General features: G+C 34.9%; 1 protein-coding gene across 1 annotated transcript in view; it reads right to left on the minus strand.

Annotated features, from left to right (window-relative positions):
- Positions 1 to 1,166: 1,166 nt before the first annotated feature.
- The window catches only part of LOC134283634 (chitin synthase chs-1-like), a 37,179-nt gene continuing 22,992 nt past the window's right edge, over positions 1,167 to 15,353 (minus strand). The window contains exons 25-37 of the mRNA XM_062766133.1: positions 13,997 to 14,140; positions 13,730 to 13,818; positions 13,327 to 13,429; positions 12,891 to 13,044; positions 12,027 to 12,212; positions 10,871 to 11,006; positions 10,233 to 10,433; positions 9,535 to 9,762; positions 8,485 to 9,260; positions 8,146 to 8,324; positions 7,867 to 8,038; positions 3,284 to 3,429; positions 1,167 to 1,437 (exon numbers count right to left, since the gene is read on the minus strand). Coding sequence (XP_062622117.1) covers positions 1,167 to 1,437; positions 3,284 to 3,429; positions 7,867 to 8,038; positions 8,146 to 8,324; positions 8,485 to 9,260; positions 9,535 to 9,762; positions 10,233 to 10,433; positions 10,871 to 11,006; positions 12,027 to 12,212; positions 12,891 to 13,044; positions 13,327 to 13,429; positions 13,730 to 13,818; positions 13,997 to 14,140 — 2,785 coding nt within the window. The remainder of the gene's footprint in view (positions 1,438 to 3,283; positions 3,430 to 7,866; positions 8,039 to 8,145; positions 8,325 to 8,484; positions 9,261 to 9,534; positions 9,763 to 10,232; positions 10,434 to 10,870; positions 11,007 to 12,026; positions 12,213 to 12,890; positions 13,045 to 13,326; positions 13,430 to 13,729; positions 13,819 to 13,996; positions 14,141 to 15,353) is intronic.

The raw sequence follows: 15,353 nt of genomic DNA on the forward strand, positions 1-15,353 counted from the left end.
TGCCCAAAACATTCCGAATACGAGTGTTCAATATCAAATGCCCCATTGTAAACAAAAAGAGTCGTCTGGTCAAATTCTTGGAGTTAAATTAAAGAAAGGAATTCGGATCTAGCAGTAGGTAAGATGTGTTTATTTTTACATAAAAATGAAATTATTTATTGAAAATTTAGTACATATTAAACCAATTAAAACCTAAAAAAGCAAATCATAACGCTCGGTAGGGTCATCAGAATGATGCGATATTGAACACTAAAAGGACAGGTGTTTTAATGTAAGTTCAATAACCCTATTATATCTTTTAAAAATATTAATGTTGCATCACAATTAGTTCAGTGAGTTGTAAAGAGTTGTGAAATATTGGTCCTGGAGAGTTTTTTTTCCCTATGTATGTAAAATTTTCATATCGTTTTGTGGCCCCATCCAACCCCTGGAACAATGATCTGAACAATTTATAACATACACAACTTCATGAAGTTTCCACATAAGTTTCACCTTTTCTCTTCCAGCTCTTCTTGAGATAAAGATTTTTCATATACATTTCAATCATAATTTCATCCTCCTACAGGTACCATGGAGAGAAAACCCGTGGGTTCTGACGATGCCCTACAGTGACCCCATCCTAACTCCAAGGAACATGATCAGTGTGAACAATTCAAATTCTTCCTTGAAAAAGCTCCACAAAAGTTTCAGCTGTTCTGGTCTAATGATTTTTGAAAAGAATATTTTTAAAGTAACTTTGATGTCAAAAAATTTATATTAACCCATCGTATTTTTTTTCTTAATTGCTTCCCGTTGGAAGAGGGTTTGGCCCTTTCATTTTACAATTTAGAAACCCTTTCATCACTAAGGGATGCTTTGTACCAACTTTGGTTAAAATTGGCCATGACAGATGGATGGTGGATAAATGGTGAGCAGAAAAGCACACTTGAGCTTTCAGCTCAGGTTGAAAGTTCAGGTGAGCTTCAATTTAAAAAGAAAAAAAAATACATGTTTTAATGAAATGATTGCACTATATGAGTAAATGATATGGAAGATTAATTTGAAGGTACAAGGAATGGAATAAATAATTTCCATTCATCATGTTAAACGCATCCTAGCTGATTTAAGGGTTGATTTTCTTTCAAGATAACTTATAAAAAATACCATCATAAAGAAAATCAAAAAGTTTAATTTTTTTTCAGCCATTCACCTGTTTCTGCAATGTTCTTGATCTGTGCCCTGATTAGATTTCTTTCTTCCTCTTTTATCTGTTCTTCTATCGTTTCATCATCATCTGGATAATCTGGCAATGGTTCAGCCATGAACTTCTCACAAAACTCTAGTGCCATTTTTCCTTTATTCTTTGTATTTACTGTAATATCTTTTCCATCATCCAGTTTCCTTCTCCAGGGATTAGGGATTTCAGTAATGGCAATGAGATGCATGAATGTTCCCCATCTAAATTATGAAAGGCAAACACTTTTTTCATTAATTTTTTTCCATTTAAATTAATATTACTTTTCCAATATTTGTATTTTGAACACATACATGTATGTCAGATTTAAACAAGTGAAACCATTCTTTTTAACAAGAGCTTCGCTTTTTTTTTTTAAAAAAGTATTTTCAAAAATTGTAATTTTTAATGGAAAATCTCCGGAATGTCATACTTGGTGAAGGGATTGCTTATGACCTGACAGTGTGTCAAGACCTTGACCCAAGGTCAATATGGCAAGTTCATGGTCACAGGCAGAAAAAGAATAAAAATCTTGTCTGGCATAAGAATTTTACTTTGTGATGAAAATCAATGGAAGCTCATACTTTGTCCAGATATTGCTTGTGATCCAAGGGTACATGAATGTCTTAACCTTGATTTAAGTCATTCAAGCAAGTTCAAGGCCACTGGCTAAAAAATGCAAAATTCTTGTCTCAGGGTTCAAACTTAGTAATAGAAAATCATAAGATTGCTTATGTTCCAATTGTCTGTCTTGACATTGACACAAGATCGTTCCAACTATTTCAAGGTCACTGGCAAAAATAAATAAACTTGTCTGGGGCATAACTTTGAAATGGAGAATCAATCGAAGCTCATACTTGATACAGAGATTTCTTATGATCTGACATTGTATAATGACCTTGACTAAAAGTGATTTATTACAGTATGTTTTAAGGTCACTAGCAGAAAAAAAGTATAAAATTCCTATCTTGGTTGTAACTTTGCAATGAAGAATTACTGGTACAGTAATAATAGGTGGCACAAAGGTTACTAAAGTCCTCCAGATTTGACATATATGGTCTCAACTCAATGTCTTTCCAGCAAAATCAAAGTCACTGGCAGAAAAGTACAACATTCTTATCCTGGCTACAACTTTGTAAATGAAAATCACTGTTAGCTTATACTTGGTACAGAAATTGTTTATGACCCTAGCATGTGTCCTGACCTTGAACCAAGTTCATCCCAACAAGTTCAAGGTCATCTGTATTAAAGACACATTAAATCAAAACAGGTCTATAATTTATTAATGCTATATCATTATAAGTCCATTTATAAATGAAATATTACTAATCACAAGACCAGATAAGCCATTTCTTTAATTCTTTTTGGCAAGTTGAATGAGACTGGGATTTTATTCTTAAAGGGGAAGGTACATTTAAAAAAAAAATTTAGGGATAAATTGATTCAACAAATTTAAGACTTTTTCTGCTTCTGACTTTGATTTAAAAAAAGACATTGTGTTAAGGTCCTCAGTCTTTCAGTCCTCAATCTTTCTATGTAGTCGCCAGCTTGGCGCAGTGGCAAGAGCCTCTGCTCTAGAGTCCCGAAGTAAGAAGTTAAACCTTACAATGCGGGTTCGAATCCCACTGTGGGATCTGAAGACCAGTCCTTCAAATCGCAAGTAGTGGCGTCTCTATAAGAGTGAATATTTTTTTGACTATGACCTTTACATGTAACTCTTAACAACACCAAATATTTATGACAGATAGGCAGTGGACAGGATCTTAATATTTGGTTATATAACTGTATCATCTGTAACTGGGCATTAGAATAAAATACCATGTACAGTAAAACACGCTCATAGTGAAAACGCTTAGAATGAACTGATGCTTACAATGAACTGATTTTCTATCCCCATGACTAAGATATATATAAACTTAACAGGTATAACGAATTACCCTTATCATGAAGCAAATCATCCTTCCCTAGCGCTTTGTGATACACATGCTTTACTATACATAGCAAGTGTATGATAAATTGATAATGAACAGTGTATCCATTACCTTTTTTTTCAATTAACTTCAAACTTACCTGTGAATGATCATGCCAATGAACTGGATAATCAGGATAAAGAGGAAGAATATGACAAACATCAGACCAACCACGTCGACTTTTAGAACATTTTCAGCTCTCTGCGTACCAATATCTTCTTCTAAATCATCCGGATCCGTTCCAGACTGTAAAAATAACATGTCAATCATTGGAAAGCCTCTCATATTTCATTCCCTTCAATGCCCTTAGCTTTCATTTTTTCAAAAATATAAGAAGATTGTCCTATGCAGCAGTTTAGTGGCAAAAACATTATTAATTAAACAATTTCGTAGTGTTCAATAACTACACTTAGTTTGTTTGCTTAATTCCAAGGATTAGAGAAAATATTTTAAACAATAATAATGCACTTTTACTATATGATCAACAGCTAGCTAGAGCCTCACCCTAATCCCAAAACCCATAACCCAGGGGCAATGAATTTTACAATCTTGGAAGCACCCTTCCTTATCATAACCAAACTTTTGGTTGGTCTACTAAATACTCTATAATTGAGAACATTTTCAAAGAAATTAATGCATTTTTTACAAATAATGATCAATAATCCTACTCCTAAGTTAAACCCAGAACCCATGACCCAGAGGTCACAGTGGCAGATCCAGAGGGGCCAGCGTAACAGGGGTTAATGTAGTAATGTATGAAGGAATTGTAAAAACAGAATTACCCCCGCCACTTACAAAATAGTTTTTTCGGGGTTTGAGATTCGTTAAAAAATACTCCATTCCAGTAGTTTCTTCTTCACCCCCCTCCCTTTTGAAAAGACCCTTGGGCCATGAATTACATATTTTAACAAGATACCCATGCTCATCATAACTATACACTTTGCTATTTCCTAGTAACAGAAAGGGTTTTTTTAAAAACTAATACATTTACAGTATGATATCGATAAAGCCCCCCTTATTCTTATTAATAAAAATATTCCTAATTATTCCTAGGTTTGATCCCTTGCTATGGTCCCAGGGGTTGTGACTTGAACAAATTTGAATCTACACTACCTGATAATGTGTTTGTACTAATGTGATTATGATTTTGTTTTTCTTGGAAAGAAGATTTTGAAAAATATTTCCTATATCACCATGTATATCCCAACATGCGGGGTGTATGCTATGTTGTGCGCGGGGTGTATGCTTCCGAAGCGAGAGAAAGGGGGTCAATCTACGCTCTTTGTCCATTTTCTCAACTTACGGATATTTTTCGTCAGAAAGCATATGCCTACGGAAGAAAGCATTATCTAAGGAGTATATGGATACCGATGAATCCACTGGACACTTTCTAGTTTTATCGAACACCTCAACACAATTCTGAGGATCGGAGCAAGATTGACGCTACACTGTGTTTATGATCGAATATCAGAACAAAGCTTTGCTTTATCGTCACTCTTATATTATTGTTAAATACATGTTTACAATATAAACGTTTGTACAAATTGTCTGTAAATAAAACAGTTCGTATATAAAGATATTGACGAAAAATCAATGTTGTGTCCGGGGTGTATGCAACATGTTGTACGCGGGGTGTATACCCCTCTTTTTACTCTATAGTATCATTGTCTGAAATGTCATTAAAAAAATTCTTAACAACTGACGTTTGTGATAAAATTTCTATTTTTTTTCTTAATTATTCACCAGTTTTGTAATAGCACAACCTCAGGTTCATAAATTCGATTTACTGGAAATAAAATTGATACACGTTCATCGTGCTAGTAAATGTGCAGGGTGCTTTGTTTAACTGTTTAATTTGATAACCAACAATTCATCCCTTCTTTCGATTTAAAGTCACCTTATTCAGATCCTTCCTTAATAAATGCTTCACACATGCATCATTTAGAACATTTAACATTTCCTCATAATTTCTGTTCAACTTTTTTCAATATTTTTTAAATGAGTATTAAACTATTTAGATTTTTGTAATGTCATAAACAGCTGAAAAAATGTTCTCCTTCATGTAGTATTTATATGTTGTGTACTTTGGCCCCATAAGCCCATATTTGGCAGTAAACTATTTGTTTTCTATTGAGGCATTGTATTGTTCTGAGTACATATTGTCTAGGAATGGGCCCGAGGAGGATGTGTTTGTGTCTTAGGTTATTTTTTTTTGGGGGGGGGGGGGGGGGTAACTTTAAAACATTTATAAATATATACAATAATAAAATAAAGGAGGGGTGAACATAAATTGATATTAATTACACGTTAACGTAAAATTGTAATTGTACCACACAGTTTTTCTTTTCAATTGTGCATGCCCTAAGAAAATTGTCGTCCCTTATTACAATTGTGCATTTTTATTGCCGGATTTACATGTTTATTGTAATATGTAAAATACGAAATCTTATCAGATAAGGAAAAATGAGTCCAAATATTGCAAACATTGAAAAGAAAATTAATATATCATACAGACACGTAATATCACCCCCTTTTTGTTCCAGACACAACTTTTCACTACAGAAAATGTTCATCGAAAGTCAGGTTGCCCCCCTATTTTTTGTTGCAGCATAGTCATACAATGTTTTATGTTTAAGTAAAAATAGAGAGAGAGAGAGAGAGAGAGAGAGAGAGAGAGAGAGAGAGAGAGGATTGGTACTGAAAAAAGACGGGACCTACAACCCCATCTGATCTAGGAGTTTTGAGTTCGATACCCCCCCCCTTTTTTTATATAGCTAATCAACTTATCTCAAGTATCCCCCCTTCAAAAAAGATTCTACATCACTGTCATAAATGCTTAAAAATACATGTATTGATAACATAAATGTTGCAGGAACAAAAAAAGAAGATTTATTCATAATACAATGTAGTGTTTTTATAATTTTTAACAGGCTAGATATTTAGATTAAAACGAGCCGAAGAAAGGGCAGTGTCTTCAGTGCAGGGATTGGGGAGGGGGGAGGGCCCCATTTGGAGATTTTTTAGACCATTGTGCCATCTACAATGTAGATAACAATCGCTCCTTGCACATCTAGCGCCTTTTATGCTTAAATATGATAGTTTGTTTTTAATTTTTTTTAATTTAGTTAATTTGTTTTTTTACTTCAATACGTTTATGGAAATTGCTTTTTGGTTCGGCATTGGTATTAAGGTCTTTTATCAACACTATGTGTTGCTTTTAAACCTGTGTGAATTAAATTTCCATTGATACTTCGCACAACAATCCTAAGAAAAATATGGGGTGCATACACCCCGCGTACAACATGTTGCATACACCCCGGACACAACATTGATTTTTCGTCAATATCTTTATATACGAACTGTTTTATTTACAGACAATTTGTACAAACGTTTATATTGTAAACATGTATTTAACAATAATATAAAAGTGACGATAAAGCAAAGCTTTGTTCTGATATTCGATCATAAACACAGTGTAGCGTCAATCTTGTTCCGATCCTCAGAATTGTGTTGAGGTGTTTGATAAAACTAGAAGGTGTCCAGTGGATTCATCGGTATCCATATATTCCTTAGATAATGCTTTCTTCCGTAGGCATATGCTTTCTGGCGAAAAATATCCGTAAGTTGAGAAAATGGACAAAGAACGTAGAATGACCCCCTTTCTCTCGCTTCGGAAGCATACACCCCGCGCACAACATAGCATACACCCCGCATGTTGGGATATACATGGTGTATATTTTCAAATGTATAACTTCAATCCCTTGCTGTCAACCTACCCTTGGGGGTGACCGGGGGTCATATATTTTTAATAAACTTGAATTTTCATGTAACTTAACTTTAAATAAAAGCTGTATCTTTTCCATCGTCGGAAACCCACGGGTGATCTCATCTTTACTTATCACCCGTGGGCAAACTAGCCGAAATATCGCCGTAAAATATGCTAATTTGTTGTTTTCAGTCAACCAATCAGAAAGTTGGAACTCTTCAATTTTGAAAAATATGTTTATTACTTTGCTATTTTTGGTAAATATTTTGACGCTCGTTAAAATGTGCGAAGTTTGATTTAAAACAATGAAAGTCATTTCGTACAGGTCACTGACATTAATATCCGTCAGATATTATGAAGGAGTACCTCTTTCTAACTGCAAAATGCGCCGGTGAGTGGATTTATCAGCTGTGTTAACTACGGAATGAGTTTTTCATGTTTTTGGCAATGCCGAACATGCATACGTAACGTGAACTGTGATTCGTTGTTTCGCATCGCAACTCTGTGATGCGGCCAATCAAATGACCCATGCATATTTAATTACATACGACGATTTTTCGGCGAGTTTGCCCACGGGTGATGTCAAGACGAGATCACCCGTGGGTTTCCGACGATGTATCTTTTCTGGCTCTTGATTCTTTAGAAGAAGATTTTTTTAAAATGCCATTAAAATTTCACTAATTCTTCATAAATAATTTCCCCTTGAAAAGGGTGTGGTCCTTGATTTGAACACACTTAAATCCCTTTACCCCAAAATGCTTTGTGTCAAGTTTGGTTGAAATATGTTAAGTGGTTCTTATGAAGAAGTACATGTAGAAAATGTGAAAAGTTTACAGACAACAGAGAGCCTCCAATCAGAAAAGCTAGCTTGAGCCTTTAATAAACTCTATTCAGGTAAGAACTTGAAGTTGGCTTACAGGTAATGGAATGGAGACAACTGTTGGCTTTCTCAGTTGGAACATGAAGTTGATAGCGATCCACAGAACGTTGATGAGAGCCATTCCACCACAGACATTATTTCGGAGCTCTATTAAAGCAGCACTGTCTTTCTTCTCTTTCTCTGGGTTCTTGTCCAAAGGACGCAAATACCTATTGCATACAAATGAATGCAATCATCATGGTGTAACAATTTTTAAAATACATCATACAACATGGGATATGGGAAATCCTTTATAAGATTGTTAAAGATCACTTACTTGTACACAAAACCTTCCCAGAAATTTTTTTCTTCTTGGTTCATCTGCATAATCTCTCCTCCACTAAATGCTTCTGTCTCTACCCAGACTGGATTGATAAGGGGATCTCTCTTCTTCTTCTTCTTCTTCTGCTCCTCATACATGTACAGATCTTCATCAAATTCTTCCATCTCCTTCTCCTAAAAAGCGATGACAATGAAAAACGAGATTGATGCTTTATGGAGAATCTTGTTTAATAACTTATCAGTATCTAAATGTTGAATGAAATATCCCATTTAAATAGTATTCAAGCAAATGCAATTATTTTCCTGGGATTTCATTAATTTTTAAAATTTCTACCTCATTCTTCTCTGCAAATCTAACAGTCTTCTTCTCTTTCTCTGGTTTTTTCATTTCCACCACGACTTCTTCTAACCCCACTCCATCTTTCTGCTTGTTCATTTTCTCCAAATTCTCATTCATTTTGATCAATACTTCTGTAAGTTTATCGTTTTCCTTTTTACTTTCGGTTGACAATTTTTCAGTGATTGTTTGCTTCAAGTCCTGGACAAGGTTGAAAAAGGGGAAAAACTTATTCCAGAAAGATTCCTGCTTTTTCTTCTCTTCTTTCTCCTTCTTCTCCTGTTCTTCTTTTTCAAGTTCTTCTTTGGTCTTCTTTTTTGGAACCTCTCGAGTTCCCCAGGAAACGACATGGAGGTTGGTCAAAGAATAAATGACCAGCACAAGAAAACCTGATGGCACCCACAGGAAGTATAAAACTCCGTAAATCAAATTGTGGAACTCTCGAGGGTGGAAAGCTGCTGCTATCAGGAATATCAAGACCAGTCCAGACAAGAAAATGACACTTGGATGATATGGTGTCACAGTTGCTGCTGTTATGATAGCTCCCACAAAGACCACCATCATAATGAATACATAAATTCCACTAAGGATCTGGGCCACTATCAACTGTATTTTTGGTTTGAAGACGAAGCAGATGATAAAGTACAGTATCGCTGGTATGAGGGAGATTATGTAGGATGTGATCAGATCCACACTGAAAACCGTCAGAAGGGCACCTGCTATCATCATTAGAACTGTTGCTGGACCAATAATGGTGGAAACCATTAAAGCAGCTGCAATAAATATGGTGCAGAATAATATTAAATTGATTTGATTCTCAAATTATCAATTATGTTTCAATACTCCTGAGCAGTTAATTGCTCCTTCTGTGCATGTATTCATAACATTATGAAACACCTAACTAGGAAGATTCTAACTATGATGATTCCAATCAGCTGCTTTTCCCGGAGTCTATTCCCAAAGTTGATGTTTGCCTTCGAAGGCGTAAAATGATGGTACAGATTTTTAAACATCTACAATTCATTTTTTGAAATTTTGAAATCTCACCCTGGTAGATGATATAGAGCCAGCTGATGTTGTTATTGGAGGCCACCGTGTTACTGCCATCCTGAAGAAGATCCAGAATGTTAGCAATGGTGGAGGGAGTCCATCTTCTTCTCTGGTTGAAGTACTCGTTGAAACCCTCGGGAGCGTAGGTGAAGGCATCTGATGCTGCGGCATAGTCCACCCTGTATCCCTGTTGTAACAGCAATGTGCACAACCAACGGTCCTCACCTAGGCAATGTCAACAGGAACACCATTAAAGACAATTCTCTTTTAGAATTAACATTTTTTTTCTTTGACACCCATTCTCAGTGGAATTCATTAAAGCTGTACACAAATATTAAAAGGTTAACAGTGCATAGTTTTATGGTTATTCATCTTTAAATTTGTGTAAGTTTGTAGCTTGATTTACATTTTGGTGTCGCAAGTGCACTTTTTATCATACAGTGTATATACATGTACCATTAATATTAAAAAACAAAACTGTTGTGATATATCATACAAAAAAAGTATTCAAGATTGATTCTAATATTCCTTATCTATATCTTTGCACTTAAAAATTATACAGTGGTTTTTTCTTCATGAATCCATTTTCAATGACTTTTATCTTCTCCAACCAGTGTGATGTCATTATCAAAACAATTTTACATGTTTCTTATAGCATACTTATTTATTTTACTTTTACATTGAGCATCTTTTACCTTGATCATACATCAAATGGTGTGATGCCTCTGTTGGCAGAATGGTGTACTTCCTCATCACATTGTCATCCATTAGGGCAGAACCCCGAAACAAACTGAAGCACCCCGGGGAACAAAGGACACAACCCAGAACGTGTTCTGTGGCCTTCTGTAGCCAGTGAGCAACAGCATACTCAAACTTCTGGTACCAAACCATAGGGCCTAGAATAGTTTATAAAGTTTTTATACAATTATAGACTTCAGTGCATGTAGGTCATGATTAATATGTGGATATATCTTTGATTGGCTGTTACAATGGTAAAAGCAATTTACTGCTTCTAAAATTACAACATCATGATCTATATGATATTATACAAATATTGCTGTGATTTGGTCTGTTCAAGAAGTAGCATTTTAGAAAATTGTTAACAGCCAAGTGGATAGAAAGATTGCATATACTTTTTCATTGCAGACCCTTTCTGGTCTTCCACAAAAGGAGTTTATATTGAACAAATTAGGATGAAAACAAAATACCAAAAACCTTTCATCTCAGCAGCATTGTTAATTACATTTTGTGGAAAAATTGTTTACATTTCACTTAAACAAAGCCTGAATGATGCATTAAGAATTTGTCGTGTTCTTTTGATTTTGAAAATTACCACTGCCAATAGGGTGAATCCTGCCACATGATGCTCCTACTTTGGGGTTTTTCCTCATTCTATCCAGTAGTAACCTGACTGCTCCTGGTGTGAAATCTACATCCCCATCCAGGGCCAAAAGGAAAGTGTTCTCAGCCTGAAATAAAAACATTTATTTTTACATCAATTTAATAACTCAAGACACATCAAAAGTATCAATCTGCTAATTATGAAAATTACCAGGTATGCCAATTAAAAACATAGGTAATCAAAGATTACGAAGCTCACCTCGACGAATGTTATCAGTTTAAGTAATGCAAATCTCACATCATATTTTCTTACCATTTAGTATTTATCCTGACAACAATATTTAAGCAAATTCAGTTTAAGTAGGTCTTTAAAATCATTGGGAATTAATCTGATCCAAAAACTTTAACCTGGTCACTCATATGAAAAGTGTAGGTCAGATCCAGCATCCAAAGCAAGTCTGGTAATGTCCATCCCTAGATGCATCATCCATGCAAGTTTGGTATGGGAAGGGCTTATAGTTACTTGGGAATGGACCTGCTCCAAAAACTTTAACCTGGTCACTCATCTGGAAAATGTAGGTCAGATCCAGCATTCGAAGCAAGTCTGGTAGTGTCCATCCCTAGATGCACCATCCATGCAAGTTTGGTACGGGTAGGGCTTATAGTTACTTGGGAATGGACCTACTCCAAAAACTTGAACCTGGTCACTCATCTGGAAAATGTAGGTCAGATCCAGCATCCAAAGCAAGTCTGGTAGTGTCCATCCCTAGATGCACCATCCATGCAAGTTTGGTACGGGTAGGGCTTATAGTTACTTGGAAATGGACCTGCTCCTAAAACTTGAACCTGGTCACTCATCTGGAAAATGTAGGTCAGATCCAGCATCCGAAGCAAGTCTGGTAGTGTCCATCCCTAGATGTATCATCCATGTAAGTTTGGTCCAGGTAGGGCTTAAAGTTACTTGGGAATGGACCTGCTCCTAAAAGTTTAACCGGAACGCCGAAGCTAACACCAACGCTGACACCGACGCCGGGGGTATAGCATAAGCTCATCTCGACTTCGTCGAGGTGAGCTAAAAATGATGGTCAATAGGAATACTGATTTAATTCTATATACAGCAAGTACTTTTAAATGTAAATTAAACAAACCCTGAATAAGACCTCCTCATCCAGCATCTGGAAGATTTGACTTTTCCCGGACAAACCGGTCACGTTTCTGATGTTTTCGTCCCATGATGCAATTTTTGAAAAATCTTGTTTGTCAAGAGCATCCAACACAAGAGTTTGACATTCCTTGACAATTCGATATCCCAACAAGTAGTACATATACATCACCTACAAAACAGTTCAAAAGAGAAGTTTGCACTTAAAATTTTACAAAACAAAGATCAATAAAAAGCATTATTAATACTGACTCTGCCTCAATAAAATCTAAAAGTTAGTAACCAAAAATATCCAACATATTGATAATATTATATTTACATTTCCTATGTCTTTGTCAAAATATAATTACAAATCGTAAATTTATTTTATTTCTACATTAATCTACTGGTTCATCAATTATCAATATGTGCAGTTAAAAAAAATTGAGCGGGGTGGGACATAGACATAAGCGAGGCAAGTAGAGCATGTGGATTTGCGGAATCAAGAGCATGTAAATATAAGGAATACATGTAACTGTCTCATTTTTTTGTATCATGACGATGATCAATCGATTGCGTGATAATTTTATGCATTAAATGCCGAAGTTTATGCAAATTATCATGCAAGCCACTAAATTGATCATATCATGAAACCAAAAAATAAGACAGTTTTTCCTTAAATAATCTATCAAATCATATAAAAAATGGATTTGAGCTTGCTCTTCATTTTACGAGCAGATTACTTGAAATATAAAAATCTGTACAAATTCTAAGATAAGTTTCAAATTCTCTTACATTTTACACCATTTTTACCAATTCAAGAAGTGTGTAGATCTATGAGTTATTATATTCTGTGCTTATGTTAATGTACCTGTGACCACCTTTTCCTGTGCCTGATCTTTCCTTTGTCCTTCAGATGAGTGTAGATCAGATTCCCACCTGGCATGGTGAAAATCACCTGACCACCATAATTAGAGGGAATAACAAATGGAGGGGGCAGTTCTATTGCCTTAGAATGTACAGCACTGAAATTTTTTTTCAAACATCAAGAAAATCATTTACAACTATAAATGAAATAAATGACTGGTTTAAGCAACCAATTTCAAGAGCTCAAGATCTTAGATTAAATATATGCATGCAGAACTATATAATTAATAAATTATTTGAACATTATCTCTTTTTTCACAATAAGATTTTTTTTTCTATATGAAGGAGTTTAACGAAATATGCATATGGTACTTGGGACCATTCTTTTTTATTTTTAATTTAACTATCTAGGAGGTCCAATAATAATAGATAAAATTTACCTGGCTGCTTCATTCATTAATGAAGCAAATAAATTCACAAAAGCATTGGGAACCATCTCTCCATCATCATCTGGCTCAAAGGCATCATCAAAGAGAATGTGGGCTACAAACAAAAGGGAAAAATCAAAAGGTAAAATTAACAAAAATTAAACTTAAATTTTGATGGGTCAGTGGAAAACGTAATTCATTGTTTATGTGCAAAGAAATATTTTTTAAGTGGTAAGACTTCAAAGAATTGATAATCATCTGGAAATGGTTTAGACTATTGTTTTAAAAATTTCAAATCAATGGTTTGGTGAATTTAATGATTATTCTAAGGATTTATCATAATAATATACATGCATACTGCAGCTTGGATCATTCACAATATTTAATACTACATTTAAAGTCTCTATAAAATTACCTTCAAACTCATAGTATTCTATTTCCTGCATGTTTTTAAAATCTGCCAGCTCATATGCCTTTTTTCTCAAAAATTGATCTTTGTCCATTCTGAAAACAATTTTAACATTTTTTTGTAAACAGTTGAATTATACAGTAAAACACAGTTTAAAAGAACACCCTTATATTGAATTGATAAACCTTATAGCAAAAGTGAATTTCATTCCCCTGCGGCCTTCGGCCAAGGCGAGCTAAAAATTGCTGCAAGGAAATTTTGAAATCTCCTTACCTAAACAGGGACTTGAGGAGCTGGACCATTTCCACCCGGTTCTCGTGCCACATGGTAGCACAGGCGTAAATCATGGGAGGGATCTCTTTTGACATCTCGTTACTCTTCTCACTGGCTCCCATTTTCTGGTCATCTTTGGTTAACCTTGAGTAAATTATAAAAATGAAAACAAACTTGATATTTGATACAAACTCGGGGTTTGGTTATCTAGAACTCAACGGGACCAAGCTTAAACTGTGAAATATCCAATGATTTGAAATAACCAGGTAACGTAAAAACCATAAAGAATATCTAGTGGTTCAAACTGCAAACTCACTAATAAGGTCATTGGCAAGGCAAGGTTTCTGGAGAAAAAAGGTTTAATACATAGGTTTTTTCATTTATAAAAACAGTCATTGAGAGTGAACTCCCGTTCCGAATTCTCTAGGCAGTGGAAATATTAAATAAAGCATAGTTACATGTAAACAAAAGCACATATGTTTTTATAATGGACTGAATCAACTATATACAGCAAGAAAGAAGAGAAGTGATGGCTTTGTTGTATATTGTGTAAACTAAAGGGGCAGACAGTCAACAGGCCGTCATTTACCATAGCTATGCTGGGAAGGGCAAACATGCGACATGTGCAGAAAGTGGTGAAAGCTAGGTAACCGGATGAGAACAGAAGGAGGCACCGTTTAGTAACTATGAACAAAAGTTATAATAAATTCATGCAAAATATATTTATGATAATTTGTTTCCAGTAACGAAAATAACATGATAGAAACTCCTGATCATTGTGAATAATAATTTTAAAATTAGATGTTAAGGAAAGTTACAACTCAAAATTAAAGAACAGTACTTGAATTTCTGTGTCTTAAAATTGTTTCTATATTTGCATTTTCAGCCAAAATATTTAAGGAATGACTCTAATTCTTGGCCATATTATCGAGTATAATCTGGTTTGGGTCAGTTTACGCTTTATAATCCGCGAAGCGGATTATAAAAAAGCGTAAACTGACCCAAACCAGATTATACTCGATAATATGGCCAAGAATTAAAGTCATTCCTTATAATTTAATTTTAAAATAATTAAACAACTTTTGATGTAAAATTGTGTTGCTTTTTATAAGTTCAAATTTACCGCGCAATAATACAACCGTAGTAACGGAAGTGATTTGAAGCGAGGGGAGGTAACGACTGATTCATAGATCTAGCAGCCATGAAGTTTGTTTACATGAGGTAAGAACGAGTAATTGATTAAAGTTGAAGGTACATTTATTAAATCTGGAATTTTCCATGGATTCCGAGGACTGGAAATGAGGGGATTACATGGATATGATGATTAAGCTGGTCGTCAAGGGGGTGTGTCCCCATA

Source organism: Saccostrea cucullata, unplaced genomic scaffold (genome assembly GCF_032062105.1).
Source record: "Saccostrea cucullata isolate Sc308-1 unplaced genomic scaffold, CSIRO_AGI_Scuc_v1 ctg4980, whole genome shotgun sequence".
Classification (NCBI taxonomy): domain Eukaryota; kingdom Metazoa; phylum Mollusca; class Bivalvia; order Ostreida; family Ostreidae; genus Saccostrea; species Saccostrea cuccullata.